At 40.7% G+C, this 25,643-nt stretch overlaps 1 protein-coding gene across 3 annotated transcripts in view; it reads left to right on the top strand.

Moving 5' to 3' along the window:
• TRABD2A (TraB domain containing 2A) overlaps positions 1-25,643 on the top strand; it is a 79,354-nt gene that overhangs the window by 11,217 nt on the left and 42,494 nt on the right. For all 3 annotated transcript variants that reach the window (XM_042449600.1, XM_042449599.1, XM_042449602.1), the window contains exon 2: positions 9,889-10,449. In XM_042449600.1, the coding sequence (XP_042305534.1) occupies positions 9,889-10,449 (561 nt within the window). The remainder of the gene's footprint in view (positions 1-9,888; positions 10,450-25,643) is intronic.

Genomic DNA, 25,643 nt, shown 5'->3' with positions numbered 1-25,643 from the left:
AAAATGGGAGTTAGGAGTGCTTAATTTTGGTTGGGCCAGTGGCCAGGATCCATGGGGGACAGCTTGTGGGGAGAGCTTGCTTTCCTGTCAACCTGCAAATGTGGCTTTGAAACTCCCATTTCATTTCCCATAGAGCCAAGGCCCTGAATGATAGCCAGAAGGTTTAAAAAAAGTGTTAATGAGGGCTCATTATCTCCTGATTACTCGGCCATTAAAATGTGTGGCCACCTGTTGCTTTTCTTAGTGTTAATCTGATTCCTGCAAGTTGCCCTGAAAATGGACAAAGAGCAGCTCCTTAACTGGCGGGGTCAGTCACTTTGCATAGCAATGTTACCTGGTTCCCTGAGAAACTTAAGTGTTAATGCAGTCTGTGTTTGCTCATTATTTACTGTATTCCATTTTTGTCTTGACCTTTCTCTTTCTCTTTTTGTTTTTTGGCTGATATCAACCATGGAAGGTTATTTAGGTTGGTTTTTTTTCTTCTCTCTTACACTTACAGAGGAAGAGAGAGTCTGTCATTTTCTTGATGATCAAGGCTGCTGCCAGACTGCAGAATTAATGCAGTTTGACACCACATTATCTGGCCCATCCTATGGAATCCTGGGATTTTTTTAGTCTGATGTGGCACCAGAGCTTGCACAATGACAAAAACCAGAATTCTGAAGCACTGAGCCATGTGCAAATCTACAGCGCTATATAAATAAATAAATAAATAAATAAATAAATAAATAATGGTAGGTAAAGTGGTGCCAGGCCGTATATTTCTGCAGTGTATATGTAGTCATAATGATATTTGAACTCAGGTGTACCCTGAAGGCCCCAGATCCTTTCTGACCTTAGAAACTAAGCAGGGTCAGCTGTGGTTATTACTTGGATGGGAGATCACCAGTGTTGGAGGATGTATTTTAGAGCAGTGTTTCCTAGACTTTGCTCCTCCAGGTGTTTGGCACTTCAATTCCCAGAGGCACTGGCTAGTTTAGCCAACAATGAGTTCTGGGAGCTGAAGTCCAAAACATCTGGAAGATCAAAGTTTGGGAAACACTGTTTTAGAGGAAGAAACTGGCAAAAGCACCTCTTGAGTATTCCTTGCCTAAGAAAACCCCTGTAAAATTAATGGGGTTGCCATAGGTCTGAATGGACCTGCCAGGGAGCCTGAAGAGACACACACTAACTCCTCCATCTAACCTTTACTGCACTTTGCCTCTTCTTTCTCATTCTTTACTACTTTCCCCTTGCCTTCTACAGTACTGTGTCATCACACGTTATTATAAAATAAAATAATTACTATAAAATTAGTCAACTATCCTGATATGCAGATGTTGTACTCTTTTTCCTGCCTGTGCTAGTTATGTATGTTTCCCATTCCCATATCATGCAGATGTATTTATATCCTGCTTTCAGGTACAGAGACTCAACGTGGCTTTATTCACTTTCTAAGTTAAATGGCTACAATGAGTGTTGTGGTGTGATGGCCATAAAATGTACAGTTAAAATTAATTTGCAAAGTCATTTGTTAAGGGTAAAAAATGCCATGTTCAGAGGAATTGTTCAGAGGAGGTTTGCCATTGTCACCCTCTGAGGTTGAGAGCATGTGACTTGCCCAAGGTCACCCAGTGGGTTTCATGCCTGAGCGGGAATTGAACCCTGGTCTCCAGAGTCACAATCCAGTGCTCAAACCACTTCCTGGGTGGGCTACAAAACTGTACCTTTAATGGCAAATTTGGCTAGCAGCAGTTCAAGCATATCTCAGTTAAACCAGAGTGCAGATAAGCCTGTCACCAAAATGGACATCATAGGAAGAATTTAGCCTTTTGAAAGAGATGTCATTCCTGGGTGTGTTTTGGAAGAAGGCTTCAAGTGCTTTTTGAGAAGTGCAGGCCTAGCATGTTTATATCTGACTCAATGAATTTTGGTTCTTGGAGCAATGTAGTTTTTCTTGGTCCCAATGGTTTAATATCATGTGAAAAGAGTATGCAATGGATATTCATGCTGTTCTGAAAAACAATGTTGTGGGAAGTGATAGTGAAGCAGTGCCTTGTTAAAGTGTGTGTGTATGTGTTTGCTCTAATATGATCCGCTAAACAGTTTTGAAATATTTTGTTAAAATGGAAAGCAGTGGCAGATTGCAAGGTGCATTATGTTCCCACATGTAGAGGCCTAGATTCAGACAACTTGAGAGAATTGGTTAGTGTTTCTCAATTATTTCTGTCAACCTGCAATACAAAATATGCCGATTAACAAAAGAAATAGGAAGTGTTTCTTTCTAGAATGGAATGTTATTTCCTGTTTTGGCCCTATAAATACCACCTTTTCCTTTGCTGGGGTCGGGAGTGAGGGCTGTCAGTGGCTGTGAACTCATTGGCAAACTTTCAAAATAGCCCAAGTGAAGTTGGTGTCTATTTTTAATGTTTTAAAAATAAAACCTGTTAGAGAGGCAAGCAAAATATCTCTTCTCCTGTAGGAATGAACACCTCTATGCTGCCAAAGGCCATATAACAGTCCACTCAGACTCTCTGAGTGAAGCCAGCTTGTGATAAAAGGGAGCTGCTTGTAGCTTGTTCTGTTCACTTCTGTGCGAGTTGCTCATAAATCCCATTGAACTGTGTCGAAATTCATTCCTCCAGGCAGAGAGTACCTGTGTTGAGTATGGAAATCTATGGCCTCTTTTGTACATGAGCCTTCTGGGAGTGCATCTACAAATCCCAAGTGCAACTCATTCAATAGTTTGCCGTACAAATGTGTGTGCATGTGCCTTCAAGTCGCCTGTTGACTTACTGTGACCACATGAAGTTCATAGAGTTTTCTTAGGCAAGGAATACTCAGTGGTATACATCTGTCAAATCTAGTTTCTTGCTTTGTAATTAGGAAGCATTACTTACAGGTTGAAACAATGGAAAAGCTTGCATTTATTTTTCATTTTATTGTAGTTGTGAATTTTTAATTGTATTCTTGGAGATTTATGTGTTGGGTTTCTTTGTCATACCTTTAGTTACTGAAGAGCCTGGGTAATGAGTTGGGAAGATGCATATGGTGCTAGTGAAGCTTTGCAGGTGAAATTCTCCAAACACAGCTTGATGTATCTGAGCCACATGTACGTGCGCTTCTCTTTGGTGGGACAGATGGCGTGAAGAGGAAGAAACAGTTCTCTTCTTGTTCACAAATCTTTCCTAACTTGTTAAGAGCCTAAAAATAGCTCTGCTGGATTGGGCCAAAGCTTACCTGACCCAGTTTTTTTTCCTCTCCAGTGGCCAGTTTGGATGCCTTTGGGAAGCCTTCAGGCCAGATATGAGGGCAGTAACACCTTCTGGCTCATGTTCCTCAGAAATTGGCCAAGGCAAATGGATATAGGAGGTAGTTGACAGTCATCCTGGCTAGTAGCCCTAATGGTTGCTTAGAAGTGATTGTTACAAACTGAAGGCAACTGGTCAAGTGTCCATTCACAATTCTGTAATGACTTTATTTATTAACTGCAATGTATACCCTATATGTCTGTGGATTACTATATTACAAATGTGGCTAGCAAAAACAGAGATGAGAACTTTTTTTCCAGCAGGCCTTTGGGGAATGGGCATGTATAATATTCTGGATTTTTATTTGTTTTTAAGGGTGTTTGTTTGTTTTAACTGGCTTTGATATTTTTTTAATGTGGATCAGACACAGCAATGTTAATTTAATTACTTTTGAGCTTTTGTATGCTGTGAATAACTTACTATGGTCCCGTACAAACAGGCCAAAATAAAGCTGCTTTGGGTCACTCTGGAGTTATGCTGTTTAAATAATGTATGCGTCCTAAGAGTCCGGAAGCTGCGCCAAAGCTGCACTCCAGTCCTTAGGACTGGATCATGACTTTGGTGCATCTTCTGGACTCTTAGGACTCATGCATCATTTAAACAGCATGCCTCCAAAGTGACCCGAAGCAGCTTTATTTTGGCCTGTCTGCATGGGACCTATGTTTATTTTTAGCTGCAGTATTTTAAGCTGCCTTGAGTCCCAAACTAGGAAAAAGGTAGGATATAAATGTGATGGGTGATGATGACAACATTTTAAAATATCTAATCAATGACACTGTAGATTGTGCAAGCAGGTGAACATGTAAAATTAAGAATCTGTTTGAACCAAAACATGTTAGCTGTGTGTTTAAAAGCAAATGAAGAGGAAGCTTGGGGAAATGCCACTCTGACCCACAGTGGAGTTAGTAGAAACCTGGGACCAACTATGTGAATAAAATTGCACTTTTAATGTGATGACATGAAAATCTTAGCAGCAATGTATCTACTTACATTGGTTTGTAAAGAAGGAATTAACAACAAGTACAATTTTTTTCTTCTTGCCTTAGTCATTTTGGAGTCATTTTGCACATCAGGATGTAATCTAGTACTGTACAGTAATTTAAAAAAAAACTATGTATTTGTGTGTGGGGGGGGAAGGCAGCATTGTATAGTTTTTTGAGGGTTGGGACTATGACTCTAGAGACCAGGGTTCCAATCCCGGTTTGGCCATGGAAATGCATGAGTGATCTTGGGCAAACCACACTTTCTCAGAGGATGGCAATGGCAAACCCCCTCTGAAGAAACTTGCCAAGAAAACCCTGTGAGAGGCTCTCCAGAAGGTAGAATGCACATGACAACTACAAATAGCTGAAAACTTGTGAATCTGCATCATTATTCTTGGTTACTTGGAGGGTGTATTGCTCCAGTGATAATCCTTAAAACAGAAGGATATCAATCATAATTAGCACTTGTTAACATTAGATTAATACTACCAGTAGTGCACCATGACAAGGCTAAAGATTTTAAAATCAACAACCCAAACTTGGTTGTGTGTACAACATGCTGCAGAGACTGCCTTGGTTGTGTTTCTCATTCTGTAGGGCCCTGGCTCTTAGCTGGTTTTTAAAGGATGACAAATTTGTATTGAGGTGTACTAGGGAAACCATCAGCAATGCCAGCATGGGGAGGGATCAACTGAAGGGCCAAACGTGTTTTTGTATGGATGTGTTCTCAGTTCCACAGGTTAAATTTCAGAAATGGAAAACCTGTATATAACATTTCACATCACTATAGAATTCAAAGATAAAGCCATGTTAGTCTGCAGAATCAGTATGTAAAGAGATTTTGTAGCACCTTTCAGACGAACTGAAAACTTCATTCTTTCAGTCTCAAATGTGCTAGTTCTCCATACTGATTCCACATCACTGTTCCCATCCTAAACTTTTTTCCCTTGATTTTATTAATTCACCTATAGAAGTAAATGATTTTGATAGGCAACTTTCTAGTCAGAATATTTAGGGTTAAAGTCTTATTTTAATTACCAGTTTATGGTTCACTGACATTTTGTATATGAAAATTACCTCTTGTTGAAGTGATCATAATGTCCACTTTAACCATAGGACCACTAATGCATATAACCCCAAAGAGGAATTGCATTGCCAAAAAGAGAGAGGGGACAAAAGAAGAAGCAGGTTAGGCTGAACACTGGCTAAGAGATGAAATCTTAGAAATAACTGCTAGAACTGAAATTGAAACACGAAACATGTCACTATGGTAGAGAAGATAGAGGCCAGGTGAATTATGTGCCTGTTCAGTCTGCTCTCCATGTGCTAATGGTGGATGGTCAATTTCAAGGCTGTTGCTTTCCCTTCTGTAGCTTCATGTTCCTTAAACTGGATTTGGACTGGACATTTCTTCAAATGGAGGATACCGTAAAACAGAGGATATGTCTTTCATTGCATAGGACACATGACTAGGGCTCTTAGATTGTTTGTCTTCTCACCAATGTGAATAGTAGCTGAGGAAGAACAGCTACCCAAAGCCTTTGATGGCATTTGTGTTTCAGGAAAAGGAAGTATTATAAGAAGGTCCATGTGATCTGTCTCTGTTGACATCTGGATACAGCCTCTCTAAACTGACTGCTCCCCATTGCTAGTTTTCAGCAGAATCTGGAAAAAAAATGTTTTATAACAGCTCTCAGAATCTACTAGCCCAGTGATGGCGAACCTCTGGCACGTGTGCCAGAGGTGGCACTCAGAGTCCTCTCTGTGGGCACACATGCTGTCGCCCTAGCACAGAGTTTGTCAGAGTCTCTTACTAGAAAGCCAGAGGGACGTGGCACTTTGCAATAAATAAGTGGGGGCTGGGTTGCAGTTTGGGCACTTGGTCCATAAAAGGTTCACCATCACTGCACTAGCCAGCCTATTGTCCAGTTGCCCCTCTGAAGCTTATCCCTTGCTGATGCTTGTTTCTTCTCTATATTTTGTTCATTAAAACTGACTGTACCAAGTTGTACTTATTTTAAAAACGTAAAAATGTTTCCTGGAGCATTTACTCTCTTAGTGGATCCTGCATATTACAGGAGAAGTGTGAGTCAAACACATCTACCCACTTATTGCATGTCTGTTGGTGCAGCAGGAAAATGGGAGCGTGCTGGCATTTTATAGCCACAGTTAGGTTTGAGTGCCAATCTCTCACTATACATAGCTATAGCACTATGATTCCACTTGTTACAGTGGATGGAGCTATGGCTTCATCCCATGAAATCATGTGATTTATAATTGTCAGCCAGAGAACTCAACAGATTGTAAACCCTAAGATTCTGTAGGATGCTGTCATGGCAGTTAAAGTAGTATCAAAGAGTGTGGGTGAATGAAGGGAAGAAAGAATGAATGGGATGGAAGGGTGTGGGAAAGGATGCAGGACAAGAGATGGGATTTTAAGGAGAGTATAGAGGGGTTTGTTGTTATGCCTTTCAGTGCTGTGAGTGTTGGGTTTTGTGTACTGTTATACTTGTTTGTTTAATATGTTTTTTTTAAAAAAAGTAGTATCAAATTGTTATGACTGTGTAGTGTAAGTGCACCATAAAGTCTAGATGAAGCTACTTTCCACTGAAATAAGCAACCAGAGACCTGGGCAATGGCTGAAAACCCAAATACTTTAAAAGCCTCCTTTGGCATCTTTCCCAACGTTTCTGGGGCAGTGTGCAAACCAAAAAAGCAGGGAGGCCTCTGCAGATGTTTTGAGGCTACTACTGTTAGTTCATCAGCATAGTAAAGTGGTTTCAGCATTGGCTAGAGGCCAGGGTTCAAATCTCTGTTTGGCCATGGAAACCCATTGGGTGACATTGAGCAAGTCACCCTGCTTCAGCCTCAGAGGAAGGTAAGGGCAAACCCCCTCTGAACATATTAGGGTTGCCATAACTTGGAAAAGAGTTGAAGACACATATTAACCACAGCAACTATCAATGAATCAAAACTCTTCCTCAAGCTCTTTTCTTCCAGATATGTTGGACTATGGGAGTTGTCTTTACATATCTGGAGGGCAACTGTTTGAGAAAGGCTGACTTACCATAATTAAGTAGATACAGAAATTTAAGGATGTGTGTTCAACTTGCATGACCACATCTCCCTTTCAGATAATACAGGGTTTAGAACAAGCGACTATGAGGACTAATACCCTACAAGCACCAGATACCATCTGATCTTGGAAGCTAAACAGGGTCAGATCCAGCTAGTACTTGGATGGGAGACCATTGACAAATTCCAGGTGCCACAGGATATATTTCAGAGGAAGGCAAAACCACCTCTGAGTATTCCTTCCTTAAGAAAACTCTATGAAATTCATGGGTTGACAGGCAACTTGAAGGAGTGAGGAAGGATAGTATTCTGGGATAAAAACTGGCCTCCTGCAAAACACCCACCAAAATTTAGTTTTAAATGTGCAGTCTTGGAAGACTTGACAGCTGCCACCAATGCCCTGCATTGCAGTGCTTTGTCTCATCTTAGGTCTTTCAGTACTTTAGATCTGAAAACAGAGAGGGAGGTTAAATGAAATTCTGAACAGACCAGGGGGCAGTACCTTCTTTCTTTCTGAGAGGTCTTTTTGATAGACTTGGCTCCTTATGTGTGCTCTTTGTCACTTAAAGATCAGGCTTGTCTAAAACAAAGGAGTGTTGACCTTCCAACCTTCTCCATGCCTGTGGCAGATTTCAGGACTCTTTGTTTGCTTTTAAGCGGGAAGGTGACACTTCTTGCCTTTCTCTGGATTTTCGGTTATCTTCATTCATGTTATCACCACATAAAAGAGGGGTCTCTCCCCCTTCCCCAAATTGCTTTGCCTTTATCTAAGGCTGTGGGCAGGCCTCCAACTCTGTAAGAGATTTTTAGAGTAATAAAAATAGTTCATGTTGTTTTAGTATTGCATTTTCTTTCTTATGTGGAGATGCTGTGGACTTGGGCATTTTACAAAGGCACTTACAGAAAGTTGTTTTATAAGTACTTAATGTTACATGTCTTCTTCTCTTATGCTTTAAAATCTTTATCCTAAATAGTATCTGTTTAAAGAAATACATGTTTTCACTCAGTGGTCCTGTATGCACAAGCCAAATGAAACATCCTTCCCATTCTCTCAGTGGGGAGTTCAAACATCGAATGGTCCAAACCCTGGTTCTGGTGTGAACAGTCTAGCCAATGTCTGGCCAGTTCAGCACCAAACCCACTATATAACCTCTTTATGATGGATTAAAATAACTCCCCTTTTGCTCCAGATCTTCCCAGAAAGTCCAGACCCCTCTGTTGGATTGGATGCTGGGCAGCTGTTTATAATGCGTCCCTCTGGTTTCAGTTGGGATGTGGTTCTTTTTTCATTATCTGCCAAGAAGTAAGTTGAAATTTTGGGTTACCATTAGGGCCAGGGTTAAAGTTAGGGATATGACTAGGAGAGCTGTTTTAATCAGACAAAATTGATTGATTTTATTTCGGATTGGAGCATAATGTAAGGTTTGATTTGGAATATGACTCATCAAGAAGGAAATTGATTTTTTTGGGCTGAGGCTAGGGCTAGGGTTAGCTTTATTGTTACAAGACTGTTTTGAACAAGCTCAGCGTACAATTTGTATTGGGTTTCAGTGCAGAATATAGACTGGGGGTTTCATTTGCTATATGGTTCCGTTTTCATTATCTATAAAGGAGTAAGTTCAAACTATAGGTTACCGTTAGGGATAGGGTTATGGTTAGGAGAGCTGTTCTGAGGTCAGGTGCTCAGCAGTGTGATAGCTGGGTGCCTTGTTATGACCTCCAAGCAAGCAACTTGCAGTGGCAATGGCTGCAGTGAGTGTCACAGCAGGACACATGTGCAAACAGCTGCCCCGAACTGCAAAGGAAGTGGCCAGGTAAAAGGAAGATGTTGTGGCAGCTCCCTGGGCCAGGCATATTGTGGCATCTGAAGACACCACCAATGTGCGTAGTGCTACATATTCCATTGATTTATACCTGATTTCAATCTGTTTTTTCTCTGGTTTTTATGAATCTGGTAGTCAATGCTTCTGCTTTTATTTACTGTTTAGCTTTATTTACATTCTCTAAAACTTGCATAAAAGGATAGCCCATGATGTTTTGCTATCCAAAGCAAAGGACAAGGTCTCTCCATCCCCCCCCCCCCCCCCCCCAAAAAAATCCCACCTATAGAATTAAGTGGATGAACAGTTGACTCCTGACAGGGTTCTCTACCGTATTTGAGGGTAGCAGAGGTGAAGGGCATGCATCCCTGTCCTTCAATAAAAAGAAAAGTGCAGAAGTTTCAGGAACAACACCTGAAGGTTTGCCAAATACCCCCCCCCCCTTTCCCAGTATCTACTACCCGAGGTTGCCTTTGTTGTGTAGCCACTGAGGGTTGATTTTCCAGTATCTAGGAATGTTTATGCTGACACTCTAAATTTTTTGTAAAACAGGTTTAACACATTTCAACTCTGTTTTTTATAAGACATCTTTCATCCCTAAGATTTACTCTGTTTTCTTGTTGGCTTCAGTCAGCCAACAATGATTGTTGTTAATCCCCTCACTTTTTGTCAGTATATATAGTCCTGTTTGTCTTCACTACTATGTTTCTTTTCCTTCAGCAAAGTGAGTTGAACTCCTTCCTGTGGACTATAAAGAGAGACCCTCCATCATACTTTTTTGGTACTATTCATGTCCCATATACTCGAGTCTGGGATCATATTCCTGAGAATTCAAAGAAAGCCTTCCAGCAGAGCCATATTGTCTACTTTGAGTTGGACCTTACGGATCCCTACACTATCTCTGCTCTGACAAGTTGCCAGCTGCTGCCGCAAGGTGAGAACCTTCAGGATGTACTTCCAAGGGACCTGTACCGCCGACTCAAGCGCCACTTGGAATATGTCAAGCTCATGATGCCTTCTTGGATGACCCCAGACCAGCGAGGAAAAGGCCTGTATGCTGACTACCTCTTCAATGCTATAGCGGGCAACTGGGAGAGGAAAAGACCAGTGTGGGTCATGCTTATGGTGAATTCTCTGACTGAAGTAGATATCAAGTCACGTGGTGTGCCTGTCTTGGATCTCTATCTTGCCCAGGAAGCTGAACGGCTCCATAAAAAGACTGGGGCTGTAGAAAAAGTAGAAGAACAGTGCCACCCACTGAATGGTCTAAATTTCTCTCAGGTAAGAGACCTGAAACATCCTTAGTGCGCTTTATATGAAAAATGCAACCTGCACTTTCATAATTTTCTGTTGATAATCCACAAACTTCTTCCTTTTGAAGGGGCAGGTACACATATACAACAAAATGTTTTGATCAGTTTCTTATATTGGTATAGAGCTTGGAAAAATTATATTTTGGACAAAAACTGCTACAGTCCTCTAGCCAACATGGCTACCAGGGATTCTGAAAGTTTGGTCAAAGAGAACACTCCCACCTATCAGATTTTGTGGGATTATTGTGTGGGATAGTTTGTGGGAAGGACTGAGGAGTCTGATATTACAGAAGAATCAAATGTGGTCCAGCAGTCTAGTTGATAAAAGTCTATTTCAATTAAGCCCCTCATCAGAGGAAACTTCTAGTTATTGAACAGTGTGGGTTGGTGAATCTTTTCTATGTGTGCAGTATTATTTTTATAACTACACACATTAACTACTTTCAAAACCTTCAGAAAACTGGCTGCATTGATTTCTTCACTGTGTTCTTCACCAGACATACTATTTGTCTCACTCTACTGGTGGCTTTGTTATTGATAATTATTGCCTTTCTTTTTGACATTCTGCTAATCAATAGGCTTTGGGGGCTCATTTTTTCCTTCCTGCTTTTGTTCCTTCTGAGATTTCAAAAAACAAACCAATCAATGACTTCCTCATGCTGCTCAACTACATATGGTTCATACAGGCTCATTGGTTCTTTTATGGGTATGTGCTTCTTACGTTGGGTGTAATGTTAGGTCAAGGGGCATGTGAGGATTCAACTGGAAACAGAAGCAGAATTGGGAGGGAGGTGACAGGTTTGGATATACTAGAGCTGGCATCAAAAGGGCACCACAAGCAGATTTCTTAAATGAATAGAAATATGTCACACTTGAGAACCACACTAGGTGGGGTTGAAAAGGAAAGGGCTGGAGGAAAATGTCCTAGTGTTCACAAAGAGAAGCAATAAGTAATGTTAAACAGCAAGGTGTGGTGTGGCACAAATCACTCAAATTTTTTGTGGGTTTCAACCCATGTGGACAGGGACATCACTGGGGGGGGGGTGCGGTCAACATGAAGTGACACGCTAAGGGGAGGGGAGACTACTGCTCTGCAAACACCTGCCTTTTGGCAGAAACAGGCAGTGGTATTCATCTGCATCTTTTGAAAAAGCTGGAACTCAGTGGAAGATTCAGTGTGAATGGGGCAAGGCTCAGTGGTAGGAGAAAGGACAGGCCTTAGGTTTAAAAAAGATTTAAAAAATAAAGTTTTAAAGTTTTAAAATTCTATTAAAATTTTATTTTAAAACATCACATCTTACCAAATTTTCACTTTAACCGCATGAAGTTATGTGCACGTAAATACATTTAGACTGTGTATGATGTAATTTGAAGGTATAATTTTAATTTTGCTAGTTGTTTATGTCACAAATATTGCCACTACGTCCAGTTATATCTACAATGTATGAGTGATGTTAGTACAAAAAACATTACTAAGGATTCTGTACGATTTGGTATGAGAGGAGGTCAGTGTGGGGATGGCACCATGAGTTACCCCACCAGGTGATGCCAGCCCTAGTGACATGTGGAAGAGCCCTTTGACTAAATCCAGCACATCACACATGACTTGACAGATACATTATTTCTCACTTAATAGTTGGCAGCTGCAAACTGCACTTCAGATTTCCAACCTAAACCAGCAATATGATGATGTGGTCAGTAACTCAGATAGTGACATGCCATGGGTTTAGTAGAAAGATAATATATACATTATCTATAATAAAACATTATAGAGTACACTCAAATATAGTTAAGAATGCATCACCCTTATTTCTTTAAATATCTCACTTCCATGGAACAGCTAGGTCACCAGTATTGGATGTAGAGGTAATTTGGAAGTGGGCTGGAGCAGAGAATAGAAGATATAAGAATTCAACATAAGCAAGCATATTACCTTAACATTAGGGGATCCTCAAACATTGCAGATCATATGCACAGCTACACATACACACAAAAAATCAGACTTTAAAGGTGTGTTGAAAAGATAGCATGCTGTGTTGTGATGTATTTTAGATGTCATGGTATTGTCCTGATCAATCATTTTGCCATAATGCCCATTTTGTGTATGGGAAACAGTGCTATGCCCTAAAATTATTTATTCAATTTGGACACAAAGCAATGTCCGATTTTAAAGAAAGAAAAAACATGACCAGGGTTGTCCTGACCCCTGAAGAGTTGCTGTATGTTCTTGTGTTTTCTCTTACAAGATCTGCTAGCAATAAGGCCTTTTGGACTTGCCTCTTAGAGATAGCAGACAACACAGAAAACAAGTCACAAACAAGATATGTGCCCTTTTGGCCAGAGAACTAGCAAATGGTGGAGTGGGAGGCAGGGAAATGGAATTTGCAAGTGTCCTGCAACTTGCTTACTTGAATGCTGACAAACCTTAATTTATTGTACCCTATTATTTGGTGGAGACAGAACTTAATAAGTGTATTTTTGTGGGAGTGTATGTATATGTATTCTTCTCTGTATCTGTTTTTATGACTCTCACAAACACACACATAGTGCCCTAAATCCTATTGCTAGTCTCAATTAGAATAGACTGATAGATTCAGTAGAATTTACCTACGTTTTGACTCACCATTCAACAACTGATTCAAATGCATCTACTCTAGGTAGAATTAACCAACATAATCCAGGTCAGTGTTAACAGCCCACTGATTCAGTATGTGAGAAATACATGTCTCCTTATATCTAACTGCTAGAATCTGTGAGGCTTGACGTTCCTAAATCTGGCTGCCTTATATCCATTAAAATTGTTACCTAAAATTTCTCTGCTTCCACATAGAGAATCTGATGAAACAGTGATTCTCAAACTTTTTACCTTTGTGACCCCCCTTTACATCTTTGTGCAGACATTACAGCCACCCCACTCAAAGTAGTATATGAACAAAATATTTTCTTTGTTTAGTCTGCATATTTTCATTTGCAATTCATGTATATTCATATTTTAACATTTATAAGGATTTGTTGTTGTGTGCCTTCAAGGCCTTTCTGACTTACCTTTCTAATGCAAACCCTGGTATATAAGAGTTGCAGTTAGCACTCAAACCGCTGTGCCACACTGGCTCTTTAACTCAATATATGTGTAAATTTTACACACACAAAATTTTGGAAAGAGGAGGAGGGAGAGATCAAGGTCTCTCAAGTATCATGCCCCCCCTTAAGTACCTTTGCAACCTCCCAGGGTCATGCCCCACCAATTTGAGAACCACTGTGATAAAAGTCGAAGAGGTTAATAGGGAAATTCATATTACTGTATTCATTCCCATTTTCTCTCTTGTATAATATTAAATTAATGCACCTATTAACCAGTGTGGCTTAGAGGTTTGAGCATTAGACTAGGACTCTAGGGACCAGGCTTTGAATCCCAGCTCAGTCATGGAAACTGGGTGGTCTTGAGCAAGTCACACACTCTCAGCCTCAGAGGAAGGCAAAAGGTAAACCTGCTCTGAAGAAACTTGCCAAGAAAACCCCATGATAGGTAGACTTAGAGTTGCCATAAGTCCGAAGCAACTTGAAGGCACACAATAACATGTTTCAGTGGTAAGATTAACAACAAAATGGGGTTTAAAGCTCAAAAATAAATATTAAATGGAGGTATGTTTGATGATCTGTAGCTAAAGGTTTTCGAACATTTGCTTTTTATTTTCAAGCTGTTGAAATATAGTCTGGGAGACTGACTCTGTTTCATAGTGTAGCTTCGCTTGTAGCAATATAGCTAACAATTCCCAGTCTGTTTATATTATCCATGTTAACACGTTAAAAGTAAGCAAGCAATCAAGATGACATAGAGGTACTTAGAGATTCCCCCCAGCAGGTATTCTTTCATACCGAGTCTGCTTACTTTGCTCATTTTTTATCTCTTAATTGGTGCAATGTATGCAGCAGTTCCCTGGAACTGCAGACAATTGTATATATGCAATATTATGAAAGCCGTAGGTCTCACTTTAAAACAAAAATTTCTACTCCCCACAGGTTTGCAGACATGTTATCCTGCTGAAATAACAAAAGATAGAGAAGTGGTCTAAGTAACATTTCCAGTGGCTAGGACGTATTTGTCCAGTGCTCTGTATGTTTCATTGCCCTGTCCCATGATAGTAAAAATAAAATAAAATAATGTGAAACAGCATAAGAAAAAATACAGAATGAATTGTGCTCGTATACTCAGTTTAATTTACACTTCTGGAAAAAATATGGATTGCCTATAAACAGAACTCTTGTTTGCTGAAGAGCAGAGATAGTCCGTTTAATAATAATCCAAGTTTGATAATGATCCAATGTTGAGGGCGAGGAGACATTTCCTCCTGCTGCTGGAATTTTGTCATATCTGTATAGTCACTGAAATAGCAGATACTTAGTATCATTGGTTTAATGCCATGTTAAGGAAATAAGTAGTCTTCAAACGATTCTTCCAGAGCATGGCCCAATGCATCCAAGAGATGCTTCCAAGAGGTTAGGCCAACATATAATTTCTATGACCTCTTTGGAAGATTGTTTAACTTAATAACATTTATTAATTTGTCCAGGACATCTTGTCCCTTGTTGTGTTGGTGACCTTTGCCACCTCTCTGTGAACCGATTGTGTGCAGAAAAATACTACTTTCCTTGAATTTGGTGTCAGTCTTCCTGTCTGTCACTTCAACTACATCTCTTCAGTTAAAAGTAAATGACCAGTTTCTATTTGCTGCAGCCACACTCTTCATGCTTCTTTCCATGAGTGCCACATTTTCCCCTTCTGCTGTCTCCCTGTTTTGGCTGACTGGTGTTGATACTTGCATAGCATAATTGGCTGTAAGCGGTACATTGTTTCTTACCATAAGCCAGAGTATTTGAGAATCCTTAGAGACTGTATTACAATATTTTGTAATGTGGGTAAAGGAGAGTGACTTGATGTTCAAAGTTCAAATGACGCATAACCTAGTAAAAAATTCTCACATACAGGAGCAATTTAGTTCATACATCCAGACTTTTAGTAGTAAAACCAGAAAAGCTTTATTCAGAAACTATAGATCAGTAACTCCCAAAGTGGGTGGTGTGCTCCCACAGGGGGTGATGGAAGAGTCCAAGGGGGTGTTGGGAGAAAAGGGGGCAGCAGGGGGTAGTGAGAGGGAAAAGTGGGTGGCAGGGTGGTCTTCAGTTAAATTATTGGTACACAAGAAAATCAAGGGCCACAATGAGGGCGAAGGGTGTATGAAACATCTTTTTAGAGTCCCTTAAAATTATTGCACAGCCTTGCTGATCCCTTGTATGGTGATGTCTCCCACTCTTCACCTCTGCACATGAGCTAACTCTCTTAGCTGCATCTTTTGTTAGTAGTAGTGGTTGGGAAATTCCTACAAGGCTTGGGTGCAAGGCATTGCTTCTGTGGCTATGAGTGACACTATTTTGGGGCTGACTGACTGGAGCAAGGAATTAGAGCACATAGTGGTGAGGGAGAAGTAGTGTTAAAAAGGAGTTTTCAGATTTGGCATCCTGCTTAAGCTTTGTGGGCTTTGCTGGTATTTGGCTGACAGGTTGGAGCTGTGCTGCTGCTCCTGATTTCTTTCATCAGACAGGCTGAGAGAAGGGGCAGCACAAGAAACAGTGTTGAGGGTGCAAACATTAAAAACTGTGTGGGGAAGAGATGTCTCAGGGGAAGAAAGGAGAGGAGTGTCTGGGGTCAATTCTTGGAAAGAATCCTTTGCCTTGGAGTGGCTCCTGTAGTTAAAATCTCTCCCTTTCCCCATCCATGCCAGTCTCCAGTTCAGGGCTTGTGACCCTATGTGTGCACAGGCTGCATGACTCTCCACCCCAACCAACGATTGAGAGTCCTTCCTCACTGAGGAGAAGGTGTCTCTCTTTGCACCTGGTCACCCTGGGAGCAGCAACTGAGCAGCAACCGAGTGACCTCTTGCCCACCCGCAAGGCCAGCATGGGCACAGCCAGCTGCTCAGTTGCTGTTCCTAGATTGACCGGGTGGCAAAAGGAGCAGCAACTGAGATTGGTTGTTTTGAATTTGCAGTAGAACAGTAGACTTAATATCAAGAGATATGCCAGGAGTGGGGTTGAATGCTATGCTTGTCACCAAAGAGAAAAGGGGGTGGTAGCCCAAAAAAGTTTGGTGACCACTGCTCTAGGTGTTCACCAAAGATGTGTGTTGTCAGGTCTGAGACTCCACTGTTATTACCGTACAGTATACTTAAAGTATATACATAATAATTCAACTTTTGAGTGGGCTGACACCCATCTGTCCATTAAACCAAACAACCTGCCTCTTTCCCATGATCACCCATTCTTTCATCTCCTACTACCGGTGTTATATGGTCTGACCTGGAAGTTCCAGCAACCAATCTGGCTGCAGCATTTTGAACTAGCTGAAGCTTCCGAAACTGGTACAAAGGTAGCCCCATGTATCTGTCCTTTTACCTATCCCTAGTTCCTCCTTTGCTCAGGGATGGGCACTCTTTTTGCCTCTCAGAAGTCTTTGGAAGAAGAAGTGGAGAGCCAGTCCATCCAGAAGTTGGAGTGAGAATTTTTCTACCTCAGGCAGTAGAAAACCAGGGGCAATGAATTGACTTGCTTCCCAGCACTTAGAGGACTTCTATGCTGTTGCCTTGCTTGCTTCTTCCATGCCATGCCTTTCCTTTCCTGCCTCTCACAGCTTCACTCTGGACCTTATCACACTAGTGAAATCCTGAGGAGAAACGGGATTTAAATGAGATTTAAATTTTTTTTTAAAACTGCAAGTGCGGGAAGTTTATCACATGAAATGACTGCCAAAGTGAAATAATGCAAAGTTAAAGTGAAGGTAACATGGAGAAAAAAAGGCAGCTTTTTACTTTCACAAAGTTCCAAAAGTAAAAAACTGCTGATTTTCTCCATTTGCTCCAACTTCATATTATTTCACGTTAACAGTGACGTTGTGTGAGAAACTTCCCACATTTGCAGTTTTTTTCTAATTTAAATCTCATTTAAATCCCGTTGTTGTTGTTGTTGTTGTTGTTATTATTATTATTATCATCCTCATCCTCGCTCCTTTGCATTTCTCTGGGTTGCCTCGTGCTGCAAGTGTGCCCATCTTTTACTTTGTGCCTGTTGCTGTGCTTCCCATCCTTCCTTCCTCCCATTTCTTCTCTTGCCTAGTGCTGTCATTTGCCTCACCTCTAAAGCAGGACTAGATAATGGTACCAGAGATGAAGTGGTGACCATTTTTCACCATTAGCTCCAGACTCCTGTCAAGCTGTGTTTTCCTGCTGTGCAAAAACCAGAAGTGATGTGACGTCACTTCCTGATGGCATTTTTTAAAAGTCATTTTTGGGTTGCTGGGTGTGTGTGAGAGAGAAGGGTGAGAGGAACAATTTGCTGCATTTACCCTTTTACTCTGGTTTTTGTGCTGGAAAATGGCCATTTTATGAAAAGAAAATATGGGTGCTTGCAGAGGTATTCTGGGTGGCACCAAGGCTGCTGCTGATCTCACTGCTGAAGACCAGAGAAAGAAGGAGACAGAGGGAGACAAGGAGCAAAGGTAGCAGAAGCAGCAGTAGCTGGGTGAGGCAGGTGGATAGAAGATGGCATTGTGAGACGGGGCTCTCTTCCTTCCAGATCAGCCAGAAAGAGAGTCCTGGCTGTCTCTAATAAAATTGAATAGGTAAGGAACTGAAAGCATGTCTCCAAGCAGCAAAGAAAGAGGAGACAAGCTCCATGTTCTCTAAGATGACCAACTGTTTATTCGATTTTTTAAAAGCCGAACCCGTTTCGGGCTTTATCTCTCTGGTTCTGTATTTGGAGAATGTTCACACCTCCAGTGATTTCTTTTGAAGGTCCCCGATGGTCGAAACATGTTGGGCTTTTGAAACACTGACTAAACAGTTGACCATCTCAGAGCACATGCAGCTTGTCTCCTCTTTATTTGCTGCTTAATAAAATGGAACTTGATTCCCATCACCACCAGAAGCCCAGCAAAAATGCATAATACTGTATCTGTGCCAAGTCATGCAAAAACAAATGAGTAAAATCAAGAGACTTCATGGCCCCTTCAATACAACAGGACTAACAATTATGGTACTAGTAAAAAGTAAAGAAAAGAAAAGATTATTCAGTACAGGTTGAGTTTTCCATGTCTGGAATTCCAAAATCTGAAATACCCCTGAAACCAAAACTTTTTTCATGGGTGACACTTTTCTTCTTGGTGGTTCAATGTGCACAAACTTTGTTTCATGCACACAATTATTTTAAAAATACTGTATAAAATTACCTTGAGGGTATGTGAATAATAAGGTGTATACAAAACATAAATGATTTTTGTGTTTAGACTTGGGTCCCATCACCAAGATATCTCACTTTGTACATATATGCAAATACAGGTACTCAAAAATCCCCCAAAATCCAAAACACATGATCCTGAGCAATAAGGGATACTTTACCTGTATGTTGGTACAGAATATAAGAAGTACCAGGTATGGTTGTTTTTCATAAGTTTTTAAAGAGCTGAATGTTGATAATCTCCAAATTCTGACTGGTAATATTATATACTTATAACATTGTATGTAACATAAACATGTTTTGTTTGAATGTATACTGTACTATGATCTGTAACTCTCTTTCATGTCTGCAGTTTGTCTACAATTTTGAAAGATTGCAACGTCTTCCCCAAGTATGTCATACTCCTTGGATTAACAACTGGCAAATGACATAGTGTTTAATAATTCATCAGTAACTATGAGTCAGCCTAAGATTTGTGGAGGGTTATACACTTTTTAAAAGCTCGGTTGTTGTTTTGCACTAGAAATGATGATGATTGAAGGTCAGATATGTACAGCCAAGTATTTGGAGGACAGGATTTACTTTGTGTGGCTGACAGTGCATTTTGAGCCAGGTTAGAAGTGTTTGGCAAAATGGTCTATTGCAACCTAAATCCAGTATAACCAATTAAAGCTGAGAGCATAGCAAAGTTTAGGTTAGAGATTTGTTGTAATCACAGGCTGTCATATAACGGTGTGAGAAGAGATTTATGTAGCCAGCCTTGTAAATTTCTCAGAGTCTTGTTACCCTGCTATAACAAGATTAGCTCAGTTGCTATGTGGGCCAAATCTTGGATTATGTCTTTGTTGAAGGTGAACTACTTCATGATTTTGCACAGTATCTCTAGGGAGAGTAAAGACAGCCATACAGCACACGTTTAAAGTGCCATTTGCATGTGCTGTATTGTCAGTCCTACTTGTTTTTAGACCTGACCCTTATCTGCAGAACGTGTTTTTCTTCCCACTTTAGCAGACAGCTCCTAAAACAAGACTTGAAATGATACCATTTTGTTTTACACAGAAGATATCAAAGAAGCTATGTTACTCAGAGTCCTAACTGTGATCAGTTTAAACCACTCATCCTCACACATCTTCATTACAGATTTGGACGGTTTGAAGGGATATCCATTTTCCCTAGGGACCCCTGTGAATTCATTATCTTGTATTTAAATAATTAATGATTAAAATATTTATTTGGGGGGGGGGGGAGGAATCCTTGCTATTAGAGAAGTCTCTGTTTTCCCCCAGGGTTCTTTGAGGAAAGTCATGGTAAACTGGTAGGAAACTATTAGAGTGGATCCTTGGTATCTGTTGGAGTTTAGTTCCAGGACCCACCATAGATACCAAAATCCGTGGATGCTGAAGTCCTATTAAATACAAAGGTAGTAAAATGATGTCCCTTATATAGCATGGCAAAATCAAGGTTTGCTTTTTAGAATTTATAGGCAGGTTACATACCGCCATTTGGGACGTCCCAGTTTAAAAAAGGGGCATCTCTTCTAGACGCCCCTACTCCTGTTACGGACTCTGTCCGTAACAAATGGCGGCGGCCGTTCCACGCGGCTGCTGCCATCTTGACGTAGCGCACGCTGTGCATCCGCACGTCGCGCAGCGCTTATGACAGAAGAAGCTCCATTTTGGAGCTTCTTTTTTGCTCCGTGCAGGAGCCGTGCAGTTTGGCTGCTGCAGCTCCCTCGCGGAGCAAACAGCAGCGCCAGCAGACCGCCGCAAAGCAGCGGTCTGTAACGGACCTCACTTTTATAAATATTTTTGAACCTTGGATGGTTGAATCCATGGATAAGGAATCTGTGGATATGGATGGCCAACTGTATGAATTCCACATGCTCTCAGACATTACTGTCTTGATATTCTTTAACTGAAAAACTCTGGAGACTCGACTTGGGACTATCTGTTTCAGAACCATGAGCTCCTTCCTTTCCTAAAGGTTTTTCTAGTCGCATATACTAAAATACCCTCCCATAATTTTCCTCTATATATTCAATTCCTCACTCGGTATAGAAACCCACTGGGTGATCTTGAGTGACTCACACACTCTCAGCCTCAGAAAACCTTGTGATAGGATCACTTTAGGATCTCCATAAGCCAGAAGTGACTTGAAGGCACACAAAAAACACCTAGAAAAGACTGTGGATATGAGGAATGTATTGGTGCTCTTAAAGACATTTGTAAGAATGTGCAGTGTTAGCAAATACCAGAACAAATATTTCCTACTGCCTGCTAGAGAAATAATTAGGGTTCAGTTTATCTCTGTCTGTGGGAGCTGGATTATTTGTTCATTTGATATTGTCATCAGGTTATGGATCTTCCATGTAAGGTAATGCGAAGATTGGACCCATTATGTGCTGCTTTGCACACAGTGAGAAATGTGAGAAAACATACACCCACAAGTGCACTCTTGCTGTTTGCTTTTTTCCATGTCTTCATGTGCTGTAGGTGAGTAATAAAGGGTATGTGCAGACAGCTGGACTTGAGGCTCCCCTAGACCTTTTTGTCTGTTCTGAAATGCTGACACTTAACATGTATCTGTTTTATGTTTCTGTTGGATTTTACTGTGGGAACACTATCTAATTTTGCTCTGTTGGCCTAATTGTAATATTTCTTCAAAGTGGCAAAATCTCTATTATTTTGGTGGCGGTAAATAATTAGCACCACTGCATTTTTAAAATCCAATAATTTTGCCTAGTGAACTAAAAAAACTGAAAATGGCCCATCCCATTCAGAGCTCATGAGAGAGCTGTAGCAACACATAATTACTTGAATTAGAACAGGCTACTTTTCTCCAAATTTGGTGCTGGCCTAAATCTCAGAGCTGCATGACACTTGAAGTGCTAACTCAGCCTTTGGGAGGCATTGTTAATGGGCAGTGAAAACTGACTTGCAAAAGTAGACCTCTGCTTTCGCAGTGTTGAGTGTGCTTGATGGAGCATTTTCTTCTATGCTTTGAATAGACTGGGAGTCAGGGGCAACTCATGAGCAGGCCAATGCCACCTCCGTAGGCAGTGGCTAATGGTGCTAAGATTTCAGAACCATTAGGATCTTTTAAAGGGCTGCTTTGAGCTTGTCGGGGAGCCTGTCAGTTTGGATTAGTAAAGACATGCCATCTGCACAGTGGCCCATAGTTCCTGCTAGCTGGAGTGTAATGTTTTCATAACTTCCAGTAATTATGAGCTTGCTCAGGGCTCCTCGATAAAGGCACTCTTGTCTCCCTCAGTTTGCCATTGGTCATGGCATGTGATCACAAACAACTGTTAGTCAAACTTGGGATTCTTTTTCTGGCCCCTTCTCACCCCCACTCCACCATCAGTACGATCACCGGGATTAGTCATTGTGACATCTTGAGATCCTGTGATGGCTCAAAGGGCTTAGGTTTGGTGCCATTCTGGAGCCGGGATGCAGAGTGATAACTTCAGTCATTTTGCTCTTAAAGGCTTGGAGATAGTAGACTGAACCGCCCTGCTGGAAAAGTCTATTCTTCCTTCCCAGTGATCTGGAAGCAAAGAGATCTGAAATGTCAGTGTCCTGAAATTTTGCACACTGGAAGAGCATGGGTCGTACTAGAAACTTTCCAGTACTAATATGGTCTTATCCATGTACAGGTTGAGTCTCCCTTATCCAAAATGCTTGGAACAGAAGTGTTTTGGATTTCCTAATTTGGAATACTGTATTAGCATGTAGGCATGTAATGAGCTATCTTGGAGGTGGGACCCAAGACTAAACACAAAATTCATTTTATGTATCTTGTGGGGGTGGGCTATGGAGGAACGTAGTGGTGCAGCTATTCATGACCGGCTTAGTATTCCAACTAAAATGGAAGTGGTTCAGGACACGTCTGTATTATTATTATTATTAACCTTTATTTATTAAGCGCTGTAAATTTACACAGCGCTGTACATACAATCTTTTTAACTGGACGGTTCCCTGCCCTCAGGCTTATTCAGCGTATGTGACAGGTTGGAGACCAGCCTGTACAACCAGTGAATTGCATGTAACTTGCTGACAGTCAGTGAGTCTCTAGAGATGTTTGCTGTGTTCTCATATTGGAGTAAGCCATAGTTTGGAGTTATGTGGGCAAATCCTGGATGTTCTCTGTTTTTTATTTTCCTTCTTTCTCCACTATGCCTATAAGTGAGTGTTTGGAAACATTTCCTTCCATTTTAGACTAAATGCTGCTTGTCATTATATTTGTCTCCATGTAAAATACTGTTAGTTTTGACTAAGGACTATGGGAATATATCAGTTTCAAACAATTTTTTAATAGTTTCTGCAGCTAACCACAGTTGAGATTAACTACAATTTAGGATTCATATGTGTTTTATTTCATACAGGAGGGGAAATTTATAACCTCTTTCCAACTGTATCAGGATAGGAAGGGGGAGAGAGTGTGATGTCTTGAGATTCATGGCACTTCATCCTTATATAAGTCATGGAGAGCACCTTTCTAGAATAGATTTTTAAAAAGTATAGGCTGCTAATTATCTGGGTTCTAGATTTCCCTATATCTTAAATATTAAACCTTATTCGTTTTCAGTTAAAATTAATAATTTCTCTTTATGGGCTACCATTAAAATATCTGTCATTGTGTGATCTATGCTTTAAATTGGAGTGTGTGTGTGTGGGGGGGGTAGTGGCCTTCCAAATGTTATTGGACTGCAATGCCTATCATCTTAGTGCTTACGTTTTCTAGAGCTAACAAAAACATCTGGAAGGCCAAGGCACTTGGTGCTGAAAATCAGGAAGGATTAAACACTCTATCCTGCCATTTTTTAGATATGCTGGGAATTCTGGGTTATCTGGATTGTGTTTCTAAATGTTACAATTAAGTACTGCTGTTTTGTTACTTGGGGTTTAATCTTCTGTTTTGCAATAGTTAACTGTGTTTTATTTATTGATTTCTTGTTAAACAAACCCTGAAAAAATGCTGTCTACTGTAGTCTGAAATGTTTAAAAACTGAATTTTCTTTTGTTTTCTTTTTTTTTTTTTTTTTTAAAGGAAATTGTGTATTCTTTTTAGCAAGAGAAAGAGAGAGAATGCCTGGAAGCATCATGGGTTTTGATGCCATGGAAAAACGCCTAGACTGACTCCTTTTATGTTACAACAGCTTTGTAGACATGTATGCCAGACACCTCAATATCAGCTTCATAGCACACCAAGTTTTCTGCTTTCAAGCCATCTTCTGATGCTTACATCAGTGCCACCAAGTGAGGTGTTGGGAGAGGGTTTGGGTAAAGCCTGTGGCATCAAATGGCAGTAGAAACAGCAAGTGGAAACAACTCTTTGGAAAGCAGCTAGATATGAAACCCCTGCTGATGGCATAGATCTGTTGAAATAATTTAAGCAAGGAAGCAGGTTCTTTTCTGATTTTGTTTCCTGTCTTGTTTGGTTGGAAAACGTGTATTTCAAACAGTGAATAAGTCAATTATGTAGGAAATGTTTACTGTTTTGTAAACTTTTGCTATAAAACAGAAATTGACCCCTATGTCGTGGGTCGTTTTCAGCTCCAGCATCCCTACCATGTGCAAAGAAACAAACGTGATATTCTGGCCATTTCTATCTAATTTTTAGGGCAATTTTCAGTTGTTTTGCAGTGCTTCCTGAAACAATATTACAATACAAAATGATGCTCCCCCCCCAACAGTTGTATTTCCAGCTGAAAGAGATGGCTTTTATGTTTTAAGTTTTGGGGGAAACTAGCAGGACCCAAGTGCTACATGGGAGCCTACTGTGCTACACACATTCCATAGGGTGCATGATTCCTACTTCTGTGAAAGAGGCTAGTTATATTTGGAATAATTATCAGTTGACTTGATATTTATTTGGTTTAGTTTCATCTGTCAATTTCCTGGTTTAGCGGTGAAAGGGATCTAGGAGTCCAAGTAGACCACAAGTTGAACATCAGTCAACAGTGCGATGCGGCAGGTAACAAGGCCAATGCGATTTTAGGCTGTATCAATAGAAGTATAGTGTCTAGATCAAGGGAAGTAATAGTGCCACTCTATTCTGCTCTGGTCAGGCCCCACCTGGAATATTGTGTCCTGTTCTGGGCACCACAATTCAAAAAGGACATTGAGAAACTGGAGCCATGTGTCCAAAGGAGGGCGACTAAAATGGTGAAGGGTCTGGAAACCTTGCTCTATGAGGAACGCCTTAGGGAGCTGGGGATGTTTAGCCTGGAGAAAAGAAGGTTAAGAGGTGATATGATAGCTCTGTTTAAATATTTGAAGGGAAGGGATGTCATATTGAGGAGGGAGCAAGCTTGTTTTCTGCTGCTCCAGAGACTAGGACCCGGAGCAATGGATGCAAGCTGCAGGAAAAGAGATTCCACCTCAACATTAGGAGGAACTTGACAGTAAGGGCTGTTCGACAGTGGAACACACTCCTTCCTCGGAGTGTAGTGGAGTCTCCCTCCTTGGAGGTCTTCAAACAGAGGCTGGATGGCCATCTGTTGGGGATGCTTTGATTTGGATTTCCTGCATGGCAGGGGGTTGAACTGGAGGGCCCTTGCGGTCTCTTCCAACTCTATGATTCTATGATTCTATACTCCCGTATTTCCCCCTTTCCTGCAAAGTGTTCAAGGTGATGCACATGACCGTCTTTCACATTCTTATCCTCTATGGATAACAACTCTATGGAGGAAGTTAGACTCAGAGAGTGAGTGGCTGGCTCAAGGTGAGCTTCATGACCAGGTCAGGATTTGAATCCAGGATTCCTCAGTCCTATTCCGACACTTCAGACACTATATAATAGTATTATATATTTAAAATTATATTATTATTATTATTATTATTATTATTATTATTATTATTATTATTATTATTA

This window comes from Sceloporus undulatus, chromosome 2, assembly GCF_019175285.1.
Source record: "Sceloporus undulatus isolate JIND9_A2432 ecotype Alabama chromosome 2, SceUnd_v1.1, whole genome shotgun sequence".
NCBI lineage: Eukaryota > Metazoa > Chordata > Lepidosauria > Squamata > Phrynosomatidae > Sceloporus > Sceloporus undulatus.
This window is presented reverse-complemented; position numbering and strand designations above follow the sequence as displayed.